Source organism: Lineus longissimus, chromosome 6 (assembly GCF_910592395.1).
Source record: "Lineus longissimus chromosome 6, tnLinLong1.2, whole genome shotgun sequence".
Classification (NCBI taxonomy): domain Eukaryota; kingdom Metazoa; phylum Nemertea; class Pilidiophora; order Heteronemertea; family Lineidae; genus Lineus; species Lineus longissimus.
This window is the reverse complement of record NC_088313.1, coordinates 4,733,754-4,753,490: the sequence shown is the minus strand read 5'-3', so window position 1 is coordinate 4,753,490 and position 19,737 is coordinate 4,733,754. Positions and strand designations below refer to the sequence as shown.

Here is a 19,737-nt window from a genome sequence, read left to right as displayed (position 1 = left end):
AAAGGAACAGCATTGCATCACATTAATACCCCAGCACTCCCACTACACCTGCAGCCAGTTGTGAGAAACAGGCGACCAAGTTGATGTAGAATACAAGAATTGATCCTTCTTCTCCACCAGCTACCAGTTGCGAGAGGCAGGCGACAAGTTGGGAGAGAAAGGAGACTATTCCTCCTGCTACACCAGCCGGATGATGTGAATGACAGTACTCATTCAGCCACACCAGACACCGATTGTGAAAGACAGGCGACCCGGTTGGGAAAGATAGGTGGCCATTCCTCCTGCTGCACCAACCGCCAGTTGTAAGAGACAGGCGTCTAAGCTGAAAAAAAAACAGGGGCCATTCCTCCTGCTTTAACAGCCACGGGTTGTGAAAGACAGGCGACAAAGAATTCTTCCTGCATCATCTGCTGTAAGTTGCGAAAGACTTGGGATCACTCATCGAGCTACACCAGCCGCTGCCGGTTGTGAGAGACAGGCGACTAAGTTTTAAAAGGTAGGAGGACATTCATCTTGCTTCACCAGGCGCAAGATGAGCTTCACCAGCCACCGCTTGTGAAAGACAGGCGAACAAATTCTGAAACACAGGGAACTATTCGTCCTGCTACACCAGCCCCGAGTCGTGAAAGACAGGGGGCCATACTTCCTATTACACCAGCTGCTGATTGTGAAAGACAGACGACCAAGTTGTAAAAGGCATGGACCATGTCTCCTCATCTACCAGCCACGGGTTGTGAAAGGCTGGCGACCAAATTCTACAAGACAGGGGACCACTCATCCAGCTACACCAACCACCAGTTGTGAAAGACAGGCGACCGAATTCTGAAAGACAGGGGACTATTCCCCCTGTTACACCAGCCGCCAGTTGTAAGAGATAGGCGAGCAAGTTGTAATAAAACAGGGGCCGTTCCTCCTACTTTACCAGTCACAGGTTGTGAAAGACAAGAGACCAAGTTCCAAAAGGCAGCTTACCGTGCTTCCTGCTACACAAGCCGCAAGTTGTGAAAGACAGGCGACCAAAAGACTGGGGATCATTTCTCCTTCTACACCAGCCGCGAATTGCGAAAGACAGGGGCCACTCATCCTGCTACAACAGTCACCGGTTGTGAAAGACAGACAACCAAGTTTCTGCTATCAGCCACAGGTTGTGAAAGAGGGGAACATTCCTCCTGCTACACCAGCCGCACACTATGAAAGACGGGACCACTTATCCAGCTACACCAACCACCAGTTGTGAAAGACATGCGACCGAATTCTAAAAGACAGGGGTCTATTCCCTCTGCTACACCAGCCGTCAGTTGTAAGAGACAGGCGACCAAGTTGTACCACGACAGGGGCCATTCCTCCTACTTTACCAGTCACAGGTTGTGAAAGACAAGAGACCAAGTTCCAAAAGGCAGGGTACCATGCTTCCTGCTACACCAGCCGCAAGTTGTGAAACACGGGCGACCAAAATAAAGGGGATCATTCCTCCTTCTACACCAGCCACAAGTTGCGACAGACAGGGGAGCACTCATTCTGCTACACCAGTCACCGATTGTGAAAGACAGGCGACCAAGTTTTAAAGAGAGTAGGCCATTCTTCCTCTGCTTCATCAGCCACAGGTTGTGAAAGACAGGCAACCAACTTCTAAAAAGACAAGGGACCATTTCTCCTGCTACACCAGCCGTACAATGTGAAAGACAGGGGACCACTCATCCAACTACACCAGTAACCGGTTGTGAAAGGCTGGGGACCGAATTCAAAAAGGCAGGGGATCATTCCTCCTGCTACACCAGCTGCACCAAGTGAAAGACGGGACCACTCATCCAGCTACACCAGCCACTAGTTGTGAAAGACAGGCGACCGAATTCTAAAAGACAGGGACAGCTGCCGGCTGTAAGAGACAGGCCGCCAAATTGCAAATGACAGGCGACTACACCACGATTCCTGCTTCTCCAAGTACAAGTTGTGAAAGACAATTTCAAACAGGTTTAAAAGGCAGGATGCCATCACTTCTTATACACCAGACGCCTGTTATGAGAGTCTTTTACAACTTCGTGATCTGTCTCTCATCACAACCGGCGGCTGGTGTAAATATAAGCAGGAGGAATGGTCCCCTGCCTATTAGAATTTGGTCTCCAGGAGACGTGGTCCATGTCTTTTACAACTTTGTCGCCTGTCTTTCACAGGCGATGGCTGGTGCAGTTGGATGAGTGGTCCTCTGTCTTTCTTAAATAGCGGCTGGTGAAGTAGGAAGAATGGTTCCCTCTCTTGTAGAACTTAGTCGCCTGTTTTCCACAACCCGTGGCTGGTGAAGCAGGAGACATGGTCCTTGTCTTTTACGACTTGGTCGCTTACCTTTCACTACTTGTGACTGGTGTAGCTGGATGAGTGGGCTCCTATATTTGACATCGTGCGGGTGGTGTAGCAGGAGGAATGGTCCCTTGCCGTTGAGAATTTGGTCGCCTGTCTTTCACAAGCTGTGGCTGGTAGAGCAGTAGAGATGGCTCCTGTTTTGTTTTAACGTGGTCGCCAGTGCCTTACTGCGTGCGGCTGGTGTAGCAGGAGGAATTGTTCCTGTCTTGTTGATTTAGTCGCATGTCTTTCACAACTTAAGGCTAGTTTCCAGGAAGCATGTTTTGGAATTTGGTCTCCTGTCTTTCAGAACCTATGGCTGGTAAAACAAGAGGAATGAGAATGGTCCCTTGTCTTTTAGAATTCGGTCACCTGTCTCTTACAACTGGCTGCTGGTTTGTACGGGAATGGTCCTCTTTCTTCAAGAATGTCAGGATAATGCAACGGTAAAGAAACAGTAATGACGTCACGCTCAATCAAAACGGTCTTATCCACGGACAGGGACCCCTTGTTTCACTGTCTTTTAGAATATGAATATGAATATGAATATGAATATTTATTCGACCAACAAAATTTACAAGGTGCATTAATGAAATACATGATATTGATTGTGGTCGGGAGCAGAACAAGACCAGATTGGCCGCTTAATGCCTGCTCCCTTATGAATTACATGTAGTACAATGTTAATTATTATATACAGGATTTACAATTTAATTTACAAGACAGTTCTATTTTACAGTGAAGGAGTGAGTAATAACAGTTATAAGACGAAAAAAGTTTAACGAATGTCGCAAACATAGCAGTTGCGAATTTGGCACTTTTTATTATAGGAACCCAAAATTTCATTTTTGTAGTATGTTGAAAAGGATTTTAAGCTAAAATTTGAGTGGAGTTTGTTTAGAGTTTGTTTTGAGAGAGAATTATATAATTTAGTTAAACTGTATCGTGGTGTCATTTTGGCATATTCGTGTCTTACATTTGGTATTTTAAATTTATCATTAATTCTTGTGGGATAGTTATGAAGATCACTGTTAAATGAGAAAAAATTGTGCATGAAGTACACTGGTAAATCCTTTTTTAAAAATCTATAGAGAAATTTTATTTCAATTAATTTGTGTAAGTCCGGTAGTTTGAGTAGTTTCAGCTTTATGAATAAAGGGTCAGTGTGACTAATAGGATGACTGAGAGTAATGGCACGAATAGCTTTCTTTTGTAATTTTAAAATTTCGTTGTGATCATAGCCCCAAGATAATATTTGATAGTTGAGATGAGCAGAGATAAGAGAGTGGTAAATCGTTATTAGAATTTTCTGTGGAATAAAATGTTTTAAGTAATTGATAATGCCGGTTGCCCTTGATATTTTTTTTGAAATATGATTTATATGTGAAGTCCAAGTAAGATCCTTATTTATAAGTAATCCAAGGAAGTTAAACGATTCAACACATTCGAGTTTCGTGCCTTCAATTTGTAAATCTATGTTGGATACTGTGTTATGTTACACCCTGTATAATAATATCAGTAGTGGTCGCACAAATGTGCTTGTATTGTAGCCATCTTGGGCTTGTCACAACTTCCGGTATAATCACCAATAAACCAGTTTATTGTTGTTATGAAATCCATCTATAGTTCCTAAATCTGATATCTTCCAAGGATCAAGACATGACATTTGGCGACGAGGGTAAACTAACTTTCGGCAACATCACTTCGTAAGCGGTATCTCGCGTGTATCTGTGCATAAATCGAGGTAGAATCGGGGCAGAACCCTGCTCGGTTGCTCTGCGCACATCATCATACATCGTATCGGCCAGTGCAGTGCATCGTATCGTAGCTTCGGGATAACCTTTCAATCATCATGTCGATAAAACCCAAGCTTGCAGAGTTGGAACATTTCCCTCTTGAGCCTAAAGAAACGGCAGCCTCCCGTTGGGAGCAATATACCAAGCGTTTTGATAACTTTTTAGTTGCAACCAATATCACCAATCAAATCCGCCAGAGGGCAATGTTGTTGCACTGTGTGGGCGAGGAACTGTTCACGATATTCGAAAATATCCCTGATCGAGGCGCTGCTGATGATTACGCTGCGTGCAAGAATGCAATCAAAGCATATTTTCAACCAGCCAAGAACGTTGAATTCGAAACCTACAGCTTTCGTCAGGCTCGGCCAAAGCCGGATGAATCGACTGACCAGTATCATGTTCGGCTCCGAAAACTGAGCATTCATTGTGAGTTTCATGATGTGGATCGTGAGATTAAATCGCAGATCGTACAAACTTGTCGTGACTCTGAAGTTCGTCAAAAGGCTTTGCGGGACCCCAACCTCACCTTACAGCAACTCTTAGCCTATGCTAGGGCTAGAGAGGCTAGCGGGGTTCAGGCCAAGGCTATGGTTGATGGACACGAAACCGTTATCAAGAAAGTGGAGTCACAGAACAATCGATCGAAACCAAAAAAGTTTGTACCCAAAGCAAAACCGAAGTCGAAAGACTTAACTTGTGGCTTGTTTGGGGGACCGTACCCTCATGAGAACGAATGCCCTGCAAAGGGGAAAAGCTGCAATAACTGTGGTATCATGAACCATTATGCTAGGGTTTGCCGGAAATCGAAACAGGCAAAACAGGGAACTCAGGCTGGTCAATCAGCAAAACCGAGATTCAGCCAAAGGCACAAGCAGCATCATGTTGGTGATGACGATACGTACGGTTACAGCAATAATCAGAACCGGCCTTGGGAGGACACTTACAACTTATTCAATACGGAGTCCGAGGATCCAAACAAGTTCCCTAAGCGTAGAAAGCAGGCATGGGCAGAGTCGCCTATCACGCCATATACCGTCGATGCTATAATCAATGGCGTGAACATAACGTTTGAAGTCGACACCGGGGCTTCAAAAACCATTGTGAGTCAGGATGAGTTCGATAGACTGCGCACAGGGACAGAAACTTTAAATCTTGAACCAGCTTCTCCACCACCGGCAGAGTTCATTCATGCATTGGATCAGATTGACACCACTGTCGTTACGCACACCATGATCGCCACCTGGACCAACAGACATCCTGTGTTGGCCAATGTTCGAAAGTTCATCCTTTCAGGATGGCCTAAGCGGGTTGATAAGCAATATCAGCCATATTTCTATCGTAGAAATGAACTAACTCTACACGAAGGTTGTATCTTGTGGGGTGCTCGGGTCATCGTGCCTCCACAAGGTCATCGTCAGCTCCTGGAGGAGTTGCACTTGGCACATCCAGGCATGGTCAGGATGAAAAAACTGGCTCGATCATATATCTGGTGGCCAAACTTGGATGAGGACATTGAGCAGAAAGTGAAAGATTGTCAGAGTTGTCAACAGCATGTGAAGAAACCAACCGCCGCTCCGCTTCACCCATGGGAATGGCCTGGTAAACCATGGTTCCGTCTTCATATCGATTTCGCTGGACCATATGAGGGAAAAATGATTCTCATCATTGCAGACGCACATACCAAGTATATCGATGCTCATGTGCTCAACTCTGCAACGTCGTTGAACACTATTGGCAAACTGAAAGCAACATTTGCAGTGCACGGATTACCGCATATTATCGTTTCGGACAATGGTTCGAATTTCACTAGTCAAGAGTTCCGGGACTTCTGCAAGAGTAACGGAATACGTCATATCTTCACAGCACCCTATCACCCGGCCAGTAATGGGCTCGCTGAACGCGCTGTTCAGACTATCAAGAGTGGACTGTCAAAGTCTTCGAAATCGCAATCGCTGGAATCTCGTCTCCTGGAGGTTCTTTTCCGTTATCGTATAACGCCCCATGCTACCACTGGCATGGCACCATGTGAGCTCCTCATGCATCGTCAGCTTCGCTCTAGATTGGATTTGGCAGTACCAGACCTGTCATCATCTGTGTTACGTGGTCAAACTGCCATGAAATCGCGTCATGATACGAAGGCTAAAGCCAGGGAATTTAGCGTTGGTGACGCAGTTTTCGCTAAGAACTTTGCTGATCGTGGTCTGAACTGGTATCCGGGACGCATCACATCAAGATCAGGACCGGTATCATACACTATTCGTTTGAAGGATGGTCGCGTGTGGCGCCGCCATCAGGATGCTATACGTCTCAACGAGGCACAGGAGGACACATCGGTTGAACACGAGACACAACCACCGCAGGTTGTGCCCATTCCACAACGGGAGGAAATTCAGGGAAATTCGAGAGATTCCGATTCTGTGGTCACTAGGACACCGCAGGCTGCTACTCCACCAGTAGTTGCCCCACCTTCGCCATCTGCTGGACCGCCACAGCAACCTCTTCGTAGGTCCAGTCGGGTCAGCCATCCGCCAGATAGGCTTGACCTGTAGCGCTAATCAATAGGCGTCTAAGGTGTAGGCGGATCGCTGCCTTAGTATGTCAATCCTTTGTTAATTCTGCTGCGAGTGTGGCTCTTGACATTCATTCAATATGAGTACCTAATCATTCTTATGTTGAACTTGTAATTGCATATGGATATTGTGTGTTCCATTTTCATTATTGTTCAGTTGAGTTAAGCAATCGTTTATAACTGAGTAATTGTAGTGTTGGTATTCCAGATAATTATACTTACCTCCAGCAGTGAGCAGATTTGCTGTGTACTGAATATAGTGTTAGCACATTCGAGTGTAAATCAAATCCTATAGACAATTGGATTATTTAGAGACTATGTGTATAGACTTATCCTAGTCAGTGGGTTTCCAGTTACAGTGTTATTAGGTTTTGATCAAGCTCACGTATCATGGACTGGCATCTTCTGGGGGTGAGGAATGTTGGATACTGTGTTATGTTACACCCTGTATAATAATATCAGTAGTGGTCGCACAAATGTGCTTGTATTGTAGCCATCTTGGGCTTGTCACAACTTCCGGTATAATCACCAATAAACCAGTTTATTGTTGTTATGAAATCCATCTATAGTTCCTAAATCTGATATCTTCCAAGGATCAAGACATGACAATCTAGGATGCCATTAAAAATTTTGTGTGTTCGTTCAAAGATCATAAATTTAGTTTTTGAGATATTTAAAGATAATTTATTTGCTTTTAACCAGTTTGCTATGTTTAATAGCTCGGTGTTTAATATGTGGTTTACCTTGGTAGAGAAAGAATGTAATTCGCTAAGTGAAGTTGTATCGTCCGCAAACATTATAAAATTGAAGAATTTACTTGCTTTGTTTAGATCATTGATGTAAATGGTAAAAAGGAGAGGCCCTAAGATCGACCCTTGGGGTACACCCGTTTTAATGACAGCATGGTCGGAGGTGTAACCAGAGAAATCAACATATTGACGTCTGTTGGATATATAAGTTTTCATGAGATTTAGAGCAGAGTCAGTAAGACCGTAAAGGCTAAGTTTATGTAATAAGAATTTGGTCGCCTGTCTTTCACAACCTGTGGCTGGTGAAGCAGGACTCAGGATCCATGTCCTTTACAGCTCAGTTGCCTGTCTTTCACAACCGATGGCTCTTGTAGCTGGACGAGTAGTCCCCTGTCTTTCACAAAGTGTGGCTGGTGTAACAGGAGGAATGGTCCCCTGTTCTCTTAGAATTTGGGCGCCAGTCTTTCATAACCTGTGGGTGGTGAAGCAGGTGACATGGTCCATAGCTTTAAAACCTTGGTCGCCTGTCTTTCACAACTGGTGGCTGGTGTAGCTGGATGAGTGGTCCCCTGTCTTTCACATCGTGTGGCTGGTGTAACAGGAGGAATGGTCCCCTGTCCTTTTGAATTTGGTCGCCTGTCTTTCACAACCCGTGGCTGGTAAAGCAGGTGACATGGTCCATAGCATTTAAACCTTGGTCGCCTGTCTTTCACAACTGGTGGCTGGTGTAGCTGGATGAGTGGTCCCCTGTCTTTCACATCGTGTGGCTGGTGTAACAGGAGGAATGGTCCCCTGTCCTTTTAGAATTTGGTCGCCTGTCTTTCACAACCTGTGGCTGGTGAAGCAGGTGACATGGTCCATAGCATTTAAACCTTGGTCGCCTGTCTTTCACAACTGGTGGCTGGTGTAGCTTGATGAGTGGTCCCCTGTCTTTCACAAAGTGTGGCTGGTGTAACAGGAGGAATGGTCCCCTGTTCTTTTAGAATTTGGTTGCCAGTCTTTCACAACCTGTAAGTGGTGAAGCAGGTGAAATGGTCCATAGCTTTGAAACCTTGGTCGCATGTCTTTCACAGCTGGTGGCTGGTGTAGCTGGATGAATGGTCCTCTGTCTTTCACATCGTGTGGCTGGTGTAACAGGAGGAATGGTCCCCTGTCCTTTTAGAATTTGGTCGCCTGTCTTTCACAACCTGTGGCTGGTGAAGCAGGTGACATGGTCCATAGCTTTAAAACCTTGGTCGCCTGTCTTTCACAACTGGTGGCTGGTGTAGCTGGATGAGTGGTCCCCTGTCTTTCACATCGTGTGGCTGGTGTAACAGGAGGAATGGTCCCCTGTCCTTTTAGAATTTGGTCGCCTGTCTTTCACAACCTGTGGCTGGTGAAGCAGGTGACATGGTCCATAGCATTTAAACCTTGGTCGCCTGTCTTTCACAACTGGTGGCTGGTGTAGCTTGATGAGTGGTCCCCTGTCTTTCACAAAGTGTGGCTGGTGTAACAGGAGGAATGGTCCCATGTTCTTTTAGAATTTGGTTGCCAGTCTTTCACAACCTGTAAGTGGTGAAGCAGGTGAAATGGTCCATAGCTTTGAAACCTTGGTCGCATGTCTTTCACAGCTGGTGGCTGGTGTAGCTGGATGAATGGTCCTCTGTCTTTCACATCGTGTGGCTGGTGTAACAGGAGGAATGGTCCCCTGTCCTTTTAGAATTTGGTCGCCTGACTTTCACAACCTGTGGGTGGTGAAGCAGGTGACATGGTCCATAGCTTTAAAACCTTGGTCGCCTGTCTTTCGCAACTGGTGGCTGGTGTAGCTGGATGAGTGGTCCCCTGTCTTTCACATCGTGTGGCTGGTGTAACAGGAGGAATGGTCCCCTGTCCTTTTAGAATTTGGTCGCCTGTCTTTCACAACCTGTGGCTGGTGAAGCAGGTGACATGGTCCATAGCATTTAAACCTTGGTCGCCTGTCTTTCACAACTGGTGGCTGGTGTAGCTTGATGAGTGGTCCCCTGTCTTTCACAAAGTGTGGCTGGTGTAACAGGAGGAATGGTCCCCTGTTCTTTTAGAATTTGGTTGCCAGTCTTTCACAACCTGTAAGTGGTGAAGCAGGTGAAATGGTCCATAGCTTTGAAACCTTGGTCGCATGTCTTTCACAGCTGGTGGCTGGTGTAGCTGGATGAATGGTCCTCTGTCTTTCACATCGTGTGGCTGGTGTAACAGGAGGAATGGTCCCCTGTCCTTTTAGAATTTGGTCGCCTGACTTTCACAACCTGTGGGTGGTGAAGCAGGTGACATGGTCCATAGCTTTAAAACCTTGGTCGCCTGTCTTTCACAACTGGTGGCTGGCGTAGCTGGATGAGTGGTCCCCTGTCTTTCACATCGTGTGGCTGGTGTAACAGGAGGAATGGTCCCAGAATTTGGTCGCCTGTCTTTGACAACCTGTGGCTGGTGAAGCAGGTGACATGGTCCATAGCATTTAAACCTTGGTCGCCTGTCTTTCACAACTGGTGGCTGGTGTAGCTTGATGAGTGGTCCCCTGTCTTTCACAAAGTGTGGCTGGTGTAACAGGAGGAATGGTCCCCTGTTCTTTTAGAATTTGGTTGTCAGTCTTTCACAACCTGTAAGTGGTGAAGCAGGTGACATGGTCCATAGCTTTGAAACCTTGGTCGCATGTCTTTCACAGCTGGTGGCTGGTGTAGCTGGATGAATGGTCCTCTGTCTTTCACATCGTGTGGCTGGTGTAACAGGAAGCATGGTACCCTGCCTTTTGGAACTTGGTCTCTTGTCTTTCACTACCTGTGACTGGTAAAGTAGGAGGAATGGCCCCTGTCGTGGTACAACTTGGTCGCCTGTCTCTTACAAATGACGGCTGGTGTAGCAGAGGGAATAGTCCCCTGTCTTTTAGAATTCGGTCGCATGTCTTTCACAACTGGTGGTTGGTGTAGCTGGATAAGTGGTCCCGTCTTTCATAGTGTGCGGCTGGCGTAGCAGGAGGAATGTTCCCCTCTTTCACAACCTGTGGCTGATAGCAGAAATTTGGTCGCCTGTCTTTCACAACCTGTGGCTGGTGAAGCAGGTGACATGGTCCATAGCATTTAAACCTTGGTCGCCTGTTTTCACAGCTGGTTGCTGGTGTAGCTGGATGAGTGGTCCTCTGTCTTTCACATCGTGTGACTGGTGTAACAGGAGGAATGGTCCCCTGTCCTTTTGGAATTTGGTCGCCAGCCTTTCATAACCTGTGGCTGGTGAAGCAGGTGACATGGTCCATAGCATTTAAACCTTGGTCGCCTGTCTTTCACAACTGGTGGCTGGTGTAGCTTGATGAGTAATACCCTGTCTTTAACATCGTGTGGCTGGTGAAACAGGAGGAATGGTCCCCTGCCTTTCAGAATTTGGTCGTCTGGAGTAGGGACAAAGAGGAACTTTTTTACACAAAATGGGATTTATTATTTGATTTATAAAAGGGTTCATCACAAAAGTTATTCATAAATATCTCTGCATCAATTAACAATATGTACACCTCTGAACAGAGTTCTTAACATGGATATCATGCAAGGCCCACCAAAATGATTTTACTTTAAGATGATCAATCACAAACCCTGCTTACTGAGCCAGAATCCATACAGGTTAAGGTGAAACTATAGTGTTACAATTTGACAATCTAAATAACACCAGAATTCTTTCAAACAACGAAAAAGTTACTTCCATGTGTTGTTCAGAGGCCATTGAGACCAAAGGTTACAACGTCCTAAGATACCATTTTGTGGATTTTGAATGTGTTCTAGTGTTACTTAGATTGGCAAAATGGAGTCAATTTAGTTTCCCGAAAGCTGTGAAAAACCACCTGAAGAAATACGATTGATACATATTTGATCAAGCAAATACCATAGATATTTTTCCAGTCTTTAATACTTTTTAATTCTGATCTACATTCAATGGGTAATGTCACTGCTCATCTCAGACAAGCAGACCGGCTTCAAAGAATTAAGGATTGAACAGGTTGATGGACACCTTGAAAAATAAGCATGTTGGAACACTCCGAATGATATCAGTGATGAAAGAAAAGAGTAGGGCTTACTTTGGCATTCAAATGAACACTTAAAGAGACAAATTGGGCATGGGATTGAGGTGACCAAGAGGTTAAATTGGCAATGTGCGACCTGATGAGGCACCGCACTAATTGCTGATCACTAGTACCGGTAATGATTTTTGCATTTGTTGTGAGTTGGTTTTTGACATAGCTTGCATATTTCGGATAGGCCAAGGATAATTTCGTTTTGGCATTGCCTCTATTACAGTTTGAGGATTATTCAACGATCCTGTTTTGATAAGTCGCCATCCTACTGGAGGCTCTATTTGCATGAAAAACCGGCCCATCTCATGCTCAAGTTGTCCCTCGAATGTGATAACCTGGCATTGATTTTGCCTTGAAAGCCTCACTTTGGCTATTCTCACCACACTTACTACATTTTTGGCACAAGCTTTCCACGGCCCCCGACTTGACCAAAGATTAAGCATTCAATGATAGTGGAAATAGTGTTGGAAATTTACTATTAGTATTGGGTGTGTATTGGCTGTTGCAGTGAGTCCATACCGTGTGGCGGTGCAATGGCTTGTGTACCCCGTGAACCCAGAGGGAGTGGAGTTCGGTCCTGACAGGTCCACCATGTCAAACAGGCTGGGAGGGAGGGATCAGACAAAAAAGGTTTCCTGGTCCTCCAGGTTGGGGGTTGCCCGTAGGGTCAACAACCCTGCCGTGTAAAAATAATCAAACGTGATGGAAACTGAAACTCGAGAAGACCACATTGGCCCAGGATAGGGGGAGATGGTGAGCTCGAGTGGATGCCTTATGTGCAATATGGCTCAAAAAAGGATTAAGTAAGTAAGTATTGGGCGTGAACAGCCAAAGTGAGTGTAGTCTTTCATACTTAACCACTGCCTTATCAACTACCCCGCGCCTTTCTACCAGAGATCCTACACGACAATTGTATTCACAATGTACAAGTGTACCCTTCTTCTAGGCTCTGCCCAGACAGTACATCATGACAAAACTAAACTGGAGCCAAAATTAAAATTTTACGAAAACAAGTTCAAAGGCATGTGCTGACCGAACCAAGAGATAATTTAATTGAATAGCCCACACTATTTAGGGTCTACATTCACAATTTTTTTCAAATTGTGATATGTTCATATCGATATTTTCTTAAAACTGTTGACGGATTAAATCTCAATGGAAGTACATCATCGGTATTCCAGGCCATTTACTACCAGTAACATAGAGCAAAATCCCCTCTGTTTAACTGAAACCTAAAAGCACATTTTAAATTACAAGATGTTGAAACCCTTCAATGATTTCTTTTTTTTGCCTTGCTTTCTGAAATTCCCAAACCGAATATTTCTCCTTTTTACATGCAGTTCCTTCAAACTTCCGCTAATTATTAAAATACACATCAAATTAATCACCTTTCACACAATAACACCACCGTAAATACACACAGCAGAAAACTTCTGCCAAATTCCATGCTTTAAATGCCTTGAAACCGTTATGACCCCTTAGCTCCAACTTAATGGTCAAGCACATGTATGCAAAGTTGTCATCCCTTAAATGTTCGCAAATATTTCAAGCTTAGAAATCTACTGTACAAGCTCAAAGATGTTTTTATAGACAAGGACAGTAAGCTACATACAAGAAGGCAGTCAGATCTATTGGAGAACATGACATATCAGAAAATATCTGCAGGTTTAGGTAGAAACAAAGAGTAGCCTGATATAATTACTGCTGCGACCCGATTTCCTGCTCACACACAATCAATGATGCCTTTCTTTAGCCGACCCCACAACATACTTGGCAGACAAGCCCAGAAAATAAATATAATTACATCAGTTTGGCAATTTTGGAATTCTTTCAGTTTCAACCTCACATTTTCAGCTATTCTGAAGGAACGACGAACATCTTTCTACAATCACAACGGAACAGTCATAAAGCATTTACAGACGCAGCCTAAATTCTTCATTCATCGTGTAACTTTCCGTTCAAAAGTCTTTTCATCTTTGTGAGTTCGAGTAAAATGGCCTGGTTAAGAGATAAGCGTATTTATTAAATATTAAACTTATAAATGTGAGCCGTCACAGCAAAACCAGGCGCATGTCGCACAGAAGATGAGCCTGAATGACACCAGGAGATAATGGAAGAAATTGATGTGCTCTTATTTCACAAAAGGCAGACAACAGAGAAATGAACAAACAGTCCATCTCACCTGCCAAGCTCAGAGCGACATGGGGCTGCTTTGCTGTGACGGGTCACAAATGTCTGGAGATATCATTCAACAAGGGGACACGAGAAACAAGGGATTTCCAAACTCAATCAGGTGATTTAACCCGAAAGGCTTTTTCAGAATTTAAAGGTCCACGTCCTTTTGAGCTGCTGTGCAAAAACTACTCGGCAGATTTCTTAAAAGGTTCGCTTTTGCAAATGAGATGCAAGTTAGGTTTCATCCTGCGAACCGAAAGGATGTGGACATTTTCTTCTGAAAAAAGCCTCTAGTTCAAGAAAAATTGTGCTGTTGCAATCTTGATAAGAAAACCACATGATCACAGCAAGGACACTATCCCCTCCATTCATTCTGTCAGAAGCAAATGATAGTTTTCATTACCTCTGTATAAAGAAATTTGGATAAAAATGTTCGGCTGAGTTTCAATAAGTTCTAAAGCTTGGCTATAGTGTTTTTCATATCGTTTTGGCCTAAGGTACTCAGTTACTCGGGAATGTGACCAGATCACGTTTACCAAAAGATAGTGGTGTTGCACAACACCAGATTATCCTTAGGGTAGGCCAAAGCAATGCTCTTTCAGGGAAGGCCAAACCAATGCTCTTTCATGTTGTCAACTTAAGCCTGTCAATATGACCAGGGCTGTGTAACATTCCTATTTGTGATCACACAATTATTTTAGTGATAAGAGGTCAGCAAAGTAGAGTGGAACCTCCCTAAGCAGACACCTCTCCATTAAGGACAACCTCTCTATTAAGGACAACCTCTCTATCAAGGACAACCTCTCTATGAAGGACACTAGTTTTTGTCCCAAATTGGCAGTTTCCATTCAATTCGACCTCTCCAATCAGGACACCTATCTATTGAGGACAGCACTTGTCACTCCCGAGGGTGTCCTTAATAGAGAGGTTCTACTGTACCTTTGGCCAGATCTATCTGAAAAACACTTTACAATAATAGCCATAAAAGTAGGAAAATATAAGTGACACAAAGCAGACGACATTAGGAGCATCTAAATACAGGTGGATAAAATGTAGCCTCCAGGCACTAGGCGGCTATATTGCTGGTACTATATACATGTGTCCATATTAGAGCGTGGAGCATACTTTCGTTTCAATTTATCTGTAGATTTATCAAAGCTTTGCTTTCGATTATGTCCTGAAAGAACAAAGAGAAAGTATGTAAATCGTATTTTAGAGGTAATGTACAAGACCTGGAAGATCCACATAGGTTCAACAGCAGGTACAGTCTAAAGAGTCTATTCATATCAGAAGCAAAGTTGGAAAAATCTATCTTCTTCAAATTTTTGTTTCTGCATCACAAAACTCTACCAGGAATTGTCTTGCTCATTGTTGGCCATGGATGTTGCCGACGTCATCCGGATTCGGCCAGATGTTCAACACTAAGTTCATTCAAGAGCCATTCGATTGTACCAATTTGGATTTCACAATTATGAATCTGTCTCATAAATCAATTTTGCCTCTAACGTCACATTTGAAGTGAGTGCAGTGGAGGTTATGGTTATCTCACCAAAACCTCAGCGGCCAAAATGAAGCTAATTATAATTCATTATAAAAATGAAACATTGTATCCACAAAATATGATGGTTTTCCCCAAGTCATAACATGTGACGTTATTCAACGTCAAACTTCTAGCAACCAATTAGTACGTTTGACGTAGATAAACGTCAGATTTCCAGGAAGGCATTCACACTTAATGAGGCCAATTATAATTTGTTATAAAAATTCAACACTGTAGCCACAAAATTTGATGGTCTTCCACTTCCCCAAGTCATAAGATGTGACGTTATTCAACGTCAAACTTCTAGCAACCAATTAGTACGTTTGATGTAGATAAACGTCAGATTTCCATGAAGGCATTCACACTTAATGAGGCTAATTATATTTCCTTATAAAAATGAAACACTGTAGCCACAAAATTTTATAGTTTTCCACTTCCCCAAGTCATAAGATGTGACGTTATTCAACGTCAAACTTCTAGCAACAAATTAGTACGTTTGACGTATATAAACGTCAGATTTCCATGAAGGCATTTACACTTACCTAAAGAAACTAACGCACTAGCTATATACAGACCGCTCTGATTCGGCGGTGGGAATTGCTCATCTCCAGTTGGGAGCTGTAATATCACAGAAAGAACGGCAGCCTTTTGGCTGTGGAGAGGCTCAATAGCAATAGCACTAGGATGATCAGAAAGCTGGAAAGGAAACCGATAGTTACTTTAAAACATTGTATCTATTATTTTGGTGGATACCGGGCCTGTGCTCCTGTGATGCTGGTTGACTCGGCAACAGAGCACAGACCTGGGTCACGATGCCATCACACAATTCTGTGTGGAAAAACATTGGTCTTTCGCACAAAAATTGGCCTTTTTACATCATCATGAGACTAACTTGACGTCTGATGTCATTTTAAGCTGTTTGAGAGCAGATTTGACCACTTGTACCTACAGAAAACACTTCAAGACAGACAAAATCAACTTTTGGTCTTGTTATTTTGGCAACCCCAATTTGGGCGCACACTGCCTTAAACGGTGAGTTTTTGATGCAACTGAGGAGCCTGTGGTGCCAGAGACTCGATAAAGCTCCCCTCAAATCCCCTTGGAAGCAGCAATGAAGGCGGTCTTTCGTTTCACTACCGAGGGAACAGTCCTGCCGCGGTTGTTAGGCTCAATCGGGAACATGAGGATGAAGCCTACCTTTTTCCTCCGCCTGATATCAGGAGGTTCCTTTTTATCATCCGAGTCGTCAGTAGACTGACGAACTTCAAGCAATGTTTTGGAAAATGGACGGCTTACCATACGCTCCATCTCGACAATCATACGCTGAAACAAAGACAAGATCACGTCAGATAGATTCGCATTGTATTTCTTCTGTATTTCAAGCAGAAGAGTTTTGCAATTGCGACATCATAGAATTGGTCTGGGACTTTTGCTCAAAACTTATTACTGACATCATCATAACTGTTGGATGAGGACATCATCCCTGCAGAAGAATATCACATCGATAGCCTCATAGCATAATTGCCTAAGTCATATTTTGGCCAAAATGTGAAAATTTTATGTCTATGTCACTTTTCTGTGTTATTCAAGCATTGTTTACTTATTTAGTGGTTTTAAAAATTTTGAGACATCTGTTATAAGTTTTTGTTAAAGTTCGAATAAAAATTTCCTAAGCGTTGTCTAAAAAAATGGTTCTTTAATTTTTCTCAAAACCTTCAAAATTAATATGAGTTAGGCAATTATGCTATGAGGCTAACGACATCTGACAAACAGAAATGCACTTTATAAAGGAAAATTCTTTTGCCAAAATTTGGAGCACAGAATGCAAAGTCTTTAGTCAACTTCATTTTCGCATATTATGACTCAGTTGGGAAGGTGAAGTGAATACACATATTTCTGTCCGTCGCTGGAGACAGTCGCACCAAAGAATCGCGCAGACAAGTTTTAGTCGCAGCGACTAAGTAATGACAACACGACAAGCAATTGCAATTTATAACCAATCAGAAACGCATCACAACCACATTTGTCACATTGTCTTAGCTCTGATGCAGGTTGCAGCGACAAAACTTGCCTGTCTGCGCAGTGCTGTAGAATCGGGGATGGCAAATTGTAAAATGTTTGGACAAGACTGCTTACCTGACGTCGGATGTACGCATCATACCTTTGCTTGACCTTCCAAAAGAGGGCGGCAATGAGCAGCAGAGAGAGAAAACAACTGAAGGGGAAAAAGTAGTGATAACAATATCCAACGAATACTATATGTGACCCGTCACAGCAAAACGAGGCGCAGGTCGCACAGAAGATGAGCCTAAATGTCACCAGGAGATAATGGTAGTAATTGATGTACTCATATTTCACAAAAGGCAGACAATAGAGAAATGAACAAACAGTCCATCTCAACCTGCCAAGCTCAGAGCGACATGCACCTGGTTTTGCTGTGACGGGTCACATATTATCAATGATAGAAAACACAATGCCTATTCTATAGTCTTGTAGGCCTCAAAAGATATAGGAAAGCTACGTAACTCTTTAACTGCCGAATATTTTTTTTCGAAAATGTAGTTTGTTGAGGAAGTGATGACGGACTGGATGCGCAGGGGTGGAGATAAAATGTTGGCTAAAACCGAGCCAACTTTTTTTGGGGAAATGGCTGCCCCACCCAGGCAGAATTTTTTTAACGGCAAGTACCGACAATGAAGCGTGAATGTCTATTCTAAAACACCTCAAAACAAACACTGTAACGTGACTTTGACTGCCTTTTTTTACTTACTTCCATATTTTGTACCAACCTAAGAAGTAATGGCTGCCCAACCACGACCGCTGCCATGAAAACGAGGCACAGTGCTTTATACAATGTGTGCTATGCTATGCACCAAAGGTGTTTCAGAAACTTAAACCATACAATAGTTATGCAATTTCAAAACAGACTTACCTAAAGAATGTCACAAAAAATTGTATGAGGTCAATTTTTGGAAACTGTGAAAATGAAATCTGAAAATGAAGTAAGATAAAGTTGAATGTAGTTGCCAATAGGGGTCTCTTCTATCTCAAAGTGCGTTGAAACTATTCACGCTTGTATGAGGAATATATCTAGTGCGGAATCAAAAATGACCCAGCGCCCTTACGGTGTATATTCGTCATCCGAAGATGGCCTATTCAAATCTCTAGATCCTACCTATAGTCCCCCTTTAAATAATTAAAGGAGCTGCTGAAATAACTTCGAAAACACCGGACTATTCAAAAGCGGAACTTGACTTACCTTAACAGTAACAGGAGTTTTGAAATTGTAAATATAAACAAAAAACGTCGTGTTTTTCTCTGAGCCAAAGGAATACTGCGAGTGGGAAAACTTGGCTTTCAAAAAGTAGCATCGCTTGTCGCTGATGATGACGTGTTCCACCGGATCATCCTCTGTAATAATCAAAGAAAACTGTGACCTTACATACCAGAGGAGGGGGAGTAAATCACATTAGGGACAAATGGAGGTTTTCATACATTCATAACACAGGGGCATAGCTAGCTTTTCGGTCGGGGGGGGGGCAAAATTACACTCCCTCCTGCCAAGTTGGAGATGCATCCCGTCAAGTCAACCCCAACCCCGTTTCTGTGTACAATCTGCTTTTTGACATCATGAGTTTAAGTCTAACTTGTATACACGGATAAGCAAATCATATTTCTGTTGGAACACCTCAGTAATTCACTCAAAAGTGACACTAGTTTGACTGAAAATCCCTTAGAAAAGACTGAAGAAGATTCTACTAGGTTATTCTTGGATAAGTTTCAGAGAGACTTACTTGTTTTGACAGTAACATTCAGCATAGCATCATCAGAACAGTTAATACTGAAATCGACATCACGGTCAGGCTGAAAACACAAGGAAAGAAGTGTAGGAAAGAAGGATGACATAAATGCAAAGATCCTTGATGGACTGATGGCAAATAAAGCAACAGAAGAACCTCTCTATAAAGGACACCCTCGGGACTGACAATTACACTGTCTTTATAAAGTAGAACCTCTCTATTAAGAACACCCTTGGGACTGACAAGTGCTGTCCTTAATAGACAGGTGTCCTGATTAGAGAGGTCAAATTGAATGGAAACAGCCAATTTGGGACCAAACCTAGTGTCCTTAATAGAGAGGTTGTCCTTAATAGAGTGGTGTCCGCTAAGGGAGGTTCCACTGTATTTATAGAGGTGTCCTGATTAGAGAGGTCAAATTGAATGGAGACAACCAATTTGGGACCAAAATTAGCGTCCTTAATAAAGAGGGTGTCCTTATTAGACAGGTGTCCACTAAGGGAGGTTACACTGTATTCATGAAAACCACTGACGTGGTCGGCCCAAGTGAACATGGATGGAAGACGTAAAGAACTGGACAGGACTGAACACCACAAACCTGGTCTGTCTTGCTTAGGATAGAATGGTATGGTGTCTCAATGGGTGATATGAATAAAGACTAGCAAATGCTTTTACTCCGGTTTTGTACAGGAAGGCCTAGTGTAAATG

At 43.4% G+C, this 19,737-nt stretch overlaps 1 protein-coding gene across 3 annotated transcripts in view; it reads right to left on the bottom strand.

Annotated features, from left to right (window-relative positions):
- The window catches only part of LOC135488935 (attractin-like protein 1), a 116,948-nt gene that overhangs the window by 70,930 nt on the left and 26,281 nt on the right, over positions 1 to 19,737 (bottom strand). For 2 of the 3 annotated variants that reach the window (XM_064773908.1, XM_064773909.1), the window contains 7 exons: positions 19,027 to 19,096; positions 18,492 to 18,643; positions 18,165 to 18,223; positions 17,369 to 17,447; positions 16,430 to 16,555; positions 15,775 to 15,928; positions 10,866 to 14,869 (listed from right to left, as the gene is read on the bottom strand). In XM_064773908.1, coding sequence (XP_064629978.1) covers positions 14,781 to 14,869; positions 15,775 to 15,928; positions 16,430 to 16,555; positions 17,369 to 17,447; positions 18,165 to 18,223; positions 18,492 to 18,643; positions 19,027 to 19,096 — 729 coding nt within the window. In that variant the 3' untranslated portion in view covers positions 10,866 to 14,780. Of the gene's footprint in view, positions 1 to 10,865; positions 14,870 to 15,774; positions 15,929 to 16,429; positions 16,556 to 17,368; positions 17,448 to 18,164; positions 18,224 to 18,491; positions 18,644 to 19,026; positions 19,097 to 19,737 lie in introns of those variants that run through there. The other variant, XR_010447080.1, reaches the window with a different exon arrangement.